Genomic DNA, 6,958 nt, shown 5'->3' on the forward strand with positions numbered 1-6,958 from the left:
CAGGCTGGAGGAGTGGGGCTCAGCCCAGCCTGCTCCCTCAGCCTTTAGCCACCGCTCAGGAGCAGCTGAGCCAGGAAGCTCTGACAGTCAGTTAACTGCATATTCATAAACTTCTAGCATACAAATCAGGAAAGCAGCCAGTCACCACTGTAAAACACCACAAAAAATAAATGCACAGTGCACAAATCTGACCATTCCACCCTCTTAATTTTAAGACACTGCCAGCTAAACCGTTAAGTATTTATAAATTATGCTTTTTTTTTTTTTCTTACTTACTATCCAACCTTGCTGCCCTCTCATCTATCACACATTGTTTGGTGTATGAATCTTCAATCGTTGGATCATAATCCGTGACAAAGTAGGACTGTAGAAGAGAGAATTTGTTTAATCATAGCCATTGCAAAATTCACAGATCTACCATCATTGAAGTAGTGCAGACTGAAGACTAAGGAAAAAGCTCACCATGCATTGAGATGAGAGAGGTGTAGTTCCCTGAACAAACTAAAAGAAAAAAGCCTCTATATACAAAAATCAGAGAAGCCAATGACACAAAAGAGGTTAAGTGTCATCTGACAAACTGTAGTAACTGACACAGAAAAGAAATAGCATCTAAAAAGGTATATGATACTTGTTGCACGTATTAATGGGATAAATATGTATTAGTCCTCTTTTGGGGAAGATTTATAGCCTGTGTAAACATTTAGTGTTGTAATAATGTGGAAGTATAAACAAAGCAAGTGTTTAAGAGGCATCACAAGTACTGTACAAGAATTAGTTATAAAAAGTATTTGAGAAATACTGAACTCCTTTCAGGAAATTCTTGGCTGCTTGGTAGTTATCCTAGGCCCATTCTCCATTGTCTTTACTTTCCATTTGTAAGCATGAGATCAAGTTCATCCCTGGTGTAACTACCTATAGACCTTTCTACTCCGCCTTCATGTTACACAATTCAAATCAAATGGTTCTTTCTACTCAAGAATTGCTTTATAGTCAATAGCTGTATCTTGACCTAAATAGTCTTTTTAGATTTCCACTCTTTTATACTTGGACCAAAACATTTGAGGGAGGTTAGTCATGTTCTCTTCCACAGGCATATGCAAAAAAAAAAATCTAGAAGCATTTTAAATTGTTGTTGCAGGGAAAAGGAGGGGAGCGCCTCCATTGCCACAATCTCTAAGGTTCAGTTCCAAACACCAACTGTTACTGACAAAAAAAAAGCGAGCCCACCTGCCATTAAGGTTCTTGTCACTTTGATAACTGGTTTGGTACTATGTACCCAGAGTGAAGCAAAGCAGCTCAGACAGAGACAGAATTAGTGCTAAAGAATCACTTTGTCTGGGATAGTTTGTTACCCAGCAGTCTGAGACACAAATTTAGGTTTTTATTTTTAAACCTCACAACTAACTTTCACTAAAAAAAAAAGCGCGCAAGCAAAAATGATATGCCAGTCTCCAAGCTTTGGTTAAGTTCCCTTTACACTACCACCTTCATTTTGATTTGTGAATATTCCAATAATGGAAGCATATTAGACACCTAGAGACTTCAGCATGCTTTAAACACATGTTTGTGCACCACTCTTGCCTCTTTGCACAAGCACAAAGTTTAAAAGCATTAACTCTATTCTATAGTCCAAAGGAAAAAGTTAAAATTCTTCTAGCACTGTACAACCTACACATTAGCTTTTACTTCATTAGTCTTGCTACCTAAAAGTTGAATCCAATCTCATTGTTTATCCATTTCATAAATCCAGGCACCAGAGGCTTTTCTTCTCAGCTCCATATATTCAAATAAAAATAATTCTGCTTGACTTCAGACTAAACACGGCTAACTAACCCTCTCAATTTTAAAGGTTGTTGTTACCAGAACACCACTTTTTTTTTTTTTTTTTAGCATGAATCAGGCCAGTTCCTAAATTTCATTTGTATCAACATTTATTATGGCAGTCAAAATATAAACGATATGTATTTTCTACACTTTCACAGAACCCACCAACTTTAGCACCAAAAAACAGCAAAAAAAAAATCTGTGATACACATTCCAACTTAATTTCACTGTATAGCATAGTCTAGTTACAGCACAGATTGGATGGCCATAGACTGGGGCGGGCAATTGTTTTAGACAGAGGGCTGCTTACCGAGTTTTGGCAAGCTATTGAGGGCTGCATGACAGGCAGCCAGGGGCAGATAAATATTCATTTTCTAAATTTTTTAGGGGCTGCATGGGCCAGATAGAATGGCCTAGTGGGCTGCATCTGGCCCATGGGCCCCATTTTGCCCACCCCTGCCATAGACAGTGCCCTCCAGATGCTTCCACTTACTCACTGCTGTCTTGCTAATATAGAATAGATTTTGAGCAAGTGAGAAATGCAGCATATTTATAAAATCTCTTGGGGATATCTTACAAGACATTAATAGTCTTTATTCTCCAAATTCCCTAGTTCTGACAAAAAAAATACCTGTTTCAATATTTCAGTGAACACCAAGTTCATTTATTTGGGGGTGATTGAGAGGGGAACTGAATCAGACACCACTATGCTTCACCAGCCAAGGAGGCCAATGAATCCAACACCTTCTCTCTACAACATATACAATTCCAAAAATGGTACTTGTAACGTTCAATCTGGGGACATGCAGCAAGATACAAAAGGAATAAAAAACTGTTAGATGGTAACAAGCTTAGTTTCATCAAGCTATAATCTAGTGTTCTGGGGTGTTTCAAGTGGAACACGTCTACAGCCCTGTTTAAAGCTTTGTCCTCTTCCCCTCTAATAAATAAGAATATTAACATTTAGACAGGTGCAGCATAAGAACTTCTCACCAGAGAATCAATGCCATAATCAAGTCCATTATACCCATGTAATTACCTTGCTGGTAACATGGATGTTTTGCAGGACAGAAACTTCTAATTTCCTTGTATTTGTTCTAAGCCAGCATTAATTTTAATTATCCAAAAATCCATGTTTCACTTACAAAAACTACAAGTCTCAAAAACAGAACTAGAGTAAGTCTATGACAAAAATTAATTGAGCCTCAAGTTAAACACTGCTTTAAAAAAAGTTGACCTCTGACTAATGAGCAGGCAATAAAGTGAAACTCAAATATTCTCATCTAAACTTCAAAACAAGCCATGCAAGTTTGAAAGTAAGAGACTCTGACCTTGGAATAGGAAAGATTAAAAATTTGATCTTGTAGCAAAAACTGTTCAACTATAGATTTAAAATGGTATTTCTATAAAAAGGAGGTTTGTGTTTCAGACCAGTAAGAGTGAAGTACACATTAAATATTTCAAGATCCAAATTTTGAAAGATTACCCAACTGCACTGAGATTTTTCCCCACAAACCCATGACAGAGGTTTTTGAAAGACTACTGTTTCTGAAGTTAAGTGATTGTAAAGCACTTCACATGCTGCTTTACAGAATGCCAAAATTTTGAATGAAATGCAAGGTGTGGAATCAGCTTACTCCCCATTTGATTAGTAAATTTTTTTTTTTTAAATATTGATTTTAAAAGTGTTAGAAGAAATGCCAAATTATTCCCATGCTGTGAAGAAACAATCAAGTACTTTGGGGATTCCTCAGAGGGATTTTCCTTGTTAGTCTTTCAAGAGCCAAGTACAGAGAGAACTCATTGTGGAAAAATTAGACAACATGGCTCTGTTTAAAGTCTCCACTACTGGATTTGTCTGAATTTTCATTCTGCTCAAAGATAATGCGCAAACATGATTACATATTGGTTCATCATTTTATCTTGCACATTTAAGTAGTGCGTCAATTAATTTAGGCAGACAAGGTTCATTAGGTAAATCTGATATATTAGACCAACTCAAATAGTTGGAAAAATTCTTCTTCGCAAGCTTCCAATTTTTTCAACTATTTGAGTTGGTCTAATAAAAGATAAACAGATTTACCCAAAGAACCTTGTCTGCCTATGTCCTCAGACCAACACAACTAACCTACACCCCTCAATTTATTCGTTTAATGCATATGCTGTCTTTCCCAACAAAAGGTGCAGGGCAGCTTACAATAAGAGAACAAAATAACTTCTGGAACAGGATAACTTTTAACGCAAGAGAATGAACAAACAGGGTTATCATCATGTGTTGCAGCTCTTGCTTCCTTATCCAAAAGTAAGTAGTATATGGAGGAAAGTTTTTCTGCCCGCCCACCACCCCACAACCTTTTAAGTGTCTAACATTGGCGAGTATGTGCCTTGCACTTGATAGACAGTTATAATCCTCAGTAGAGCTACAAGCTCCTAGATGACTTCCATGGTGCCAAGATGCTTCTGACTAGCTAAGAAGCTACCAACTATGCAAATAGATGGTTGTTTTTGGGAGGCCCATATTAAAAAAAAGTTTAACAAAATTTCATTTTAATCTTTAATTTTGCAATTTAAAAAAAGAAGCACCCTAGAATGACCTTGTAGAATTACATTTAAAAATATGTTACCAAGCATGCAAAACTGCCAGAAATTGGCATTATTACATTTAACTAAAGCAAGCAGAGGCTCTGTCATTGAGTTATATGTATATATAGAAAGAGGAAATAAGGAAGTTGGGACAAAAAAAAAAAAATGGACAAAACATTTAAAATCCAGGGTTTGTTTGTTTGTTTTTTTTTAAAAGACCAAAATAGAACAAGCAGCTCACAGTATTCATCCCTATTCCCCCCTTGCCTGTTACTTCACTTGTAACACAAGTATCACAGGCAAAGACAACATAAGCAATGCAGATACATACACTAGAAGTGTGAATGACTGCAGAGAATGAATGAGAAAAGCACTCTGGAAATAAAGGAAGGTGAGAGAGACTGCCTAAAAACTTTAAACAGGTCTTAAAAGCCTAAAGGAGGGGGAAAGGAGAGTGCAGAACAACTATGTAATGATTTGAGGAATTGTAATATAATAAAAGCCTTAGACTGCTCATCTGCAATGCTCCAAGCCAACTGTGCATGCACCACCGCTGATTGGCTGCAAAGGCCCAGAGCATTATGGACAAAGGGGGTGAGGAAGCCATCACCCCCCCCCCACACAACATCTGGCAGGGAGCAGGTGGCGGCAGGCAGCCAGGGCAGGCTTGTGGAAGCTCAGGCCTGGTGGGCTTCCAGTGCACTGTCCCCACTGCCTTTGTCAGCCACTAGCACACCTAGCAGCCCTCCTGATGCCTTCCTACACTGTCCCAGGGTCAAAGCAGCCCATCCCCAGGCAGTCCCAGGCACCAAGGACCATGCACAGGGTGCTGGAAGCCCCAGGGGCTGGGGAGAAAGCTGCAAGGGACCAGATCTTCCCCACCCTTGCCCTGGCAGAGCCTGCCCAGGCCCAAGGGGGCAAGCCACTGGTGGTGTCTGAGCTGCAAGGGGTGGCAGTGCTGCCCAGGTAGGCTGCTAGTTCTTGTTTTGACTGGACAAATCATGTGCCATGTATCCACAATTAAGAGAACTAGATACATCCAACTATTCCAGTTCACCAAAGTGGCTTGCACCCCAATCAACATAGTGCTGGGCAGTGCCTAGGACACGAGAACATGGAGTAGGCTGGGGCAGGGAAAATATGGCCTGTGGGCCGGACCTGGCCTGCCAGGCAACTTAATCCGGCTTGTGGGTGCCCACCAACTAATTGTACCCCACCCAGCCCACATGCCCCCTCCTACTCCTGTGTGCAGAAGGGCTGGGCCCAGCCAGCACACAGCTTCTGGGTGGGGCAGCTGCTATGACTGCTGGCATCCCACAGCTCCTCCTAGTCTCCCTGCTGCAGTGCTCACACCAGACAACAGGCAGAGAAGCAGCAGGGGAGGGAGAGCTGCAGCGGGGCAGGAGTGTAGAACCTGTGCCTAGGGGGGCAATGGGAGCACAGGCCTTGGGTGGGCAGGGTGGAAGGGTGTGGGGACTCCCTCCCCACCCCCCCAAAAAAAACACAACACCTCTCTGCCCATGGTTCCAGCCAGTGCTGCCCATGGCTCCAAGGAGCACAGCCAAACCTACTTCTACTGTGTGGGGCTCCCCACAGCACATGTGCAGGTCCCAGCAGTCGTATGCCACTAGGAGAAGCCCTGTGCCATGGAGCCGGCAGCCTTCACCACCCCCTCCCATTCAGGTCTCAGGACCCCAGTGAGAAGCAGAAGGCAGAGTCCTGGGACCTGCATGGCAGGGATTGGGGAAAGCAGCAGGCTCCATTGCATGGGGCTTCCGCCTGGTTGTTTATGACAGGTAGGCCAGACAGCTGCACTCCTTGATGCCACATGTAGTGTTGGTTAAAGCTGTGTGCCGCCAAGCGGTAGCACCTGAACAGGTCATGAATGTCCCAGTGATCACTACTCATTCCTGCCATCACCACCAGCAGGAATTGGGCACCATGTGGGGGTGGGGAGAAGGGAAGTGTGTGTGGAGGTTTCCCACCCAAGCCCCACACCCTGTCCCCACAACCCCCTTATTACACTGCAATATACCCTATACCCCCCCACCTCTCCACACACCCACCCCAACCACATCCCATACATGCCCCCATAGACAATATACAAAAGCATGACTATTTTTGAGTTATGCAATCATCTAAATATATAGTATGTAAACAAAAAGCATGACATTTTTCTGTAATAAAACTAAAATATGTATAGTGTGCGTTTGACTTTTAGTATATGATTTAGGTTTTTTCTGGTTCCAAGATGGCAAGCCTCCCCCACAAAAGGAGTACTTCTGGTGGCAAGGGGAGGGAAGGCACCTAAAAGCTCGAATGACTGTTGTTCAAAGGAGTCATTTCCAACTTCTATAAACTTCAAGAAAGGAAGGAAAGAGGACCCGGGGAACTACAGGCCAGTCAGCCTTACCTCGATTCTGGGCAAGCTGTTCGAGAAAATTATTCTGGCACACATCCAGGAGGGGCCAGCAAGGAACTGCATGCTCAGGGGCAACCAGCACGGGTTCATCAGCGGCAGGTCCTGTCAGACCAACCTGGTGGCCTTTTA

General features: G+C 42.3%; 1 protein-coding gene across 1 annotated transcript in view; it reads right to left on the reverse strand.

Annotated features, from left to right (window-relative positions):
• The window catches only part of RRAS2 (related RAS viral (r-ras) oncogene homolog 2), a 148,634-nt gene that overhangs the window by 39,944 nt on the left and 101,732 nt on the right, over positions 1-6,958 (reverse strand). Inside the window, exon 2 of the mRNA XM_019519629.1 lies at positions 277-364. Within this exon, the coding sequence (XP_019375174.1) occupies positions 277-364 (88 nt within the window). The remainder of the gene's footprint in view (positions 1-276; positions 365-6,958) is intronic.

The sequence above is a fragment of the Gavialis gangeticus genome, unplaced genomic scaffold (genome assembly GCF_001723915.1).
Source record: "Gavialis gangeticus isolate Ggan-Ray unplaced genomic scaffold, GavGan_comp1, whole genome shotgun sequence".
In the NCBI taxonomy this organism is placed as follows: Eukaryota; Metazoa; Chordata; order Crocodylia; family Gavialidae; genus Gavialis; species Gavialis gangeticus.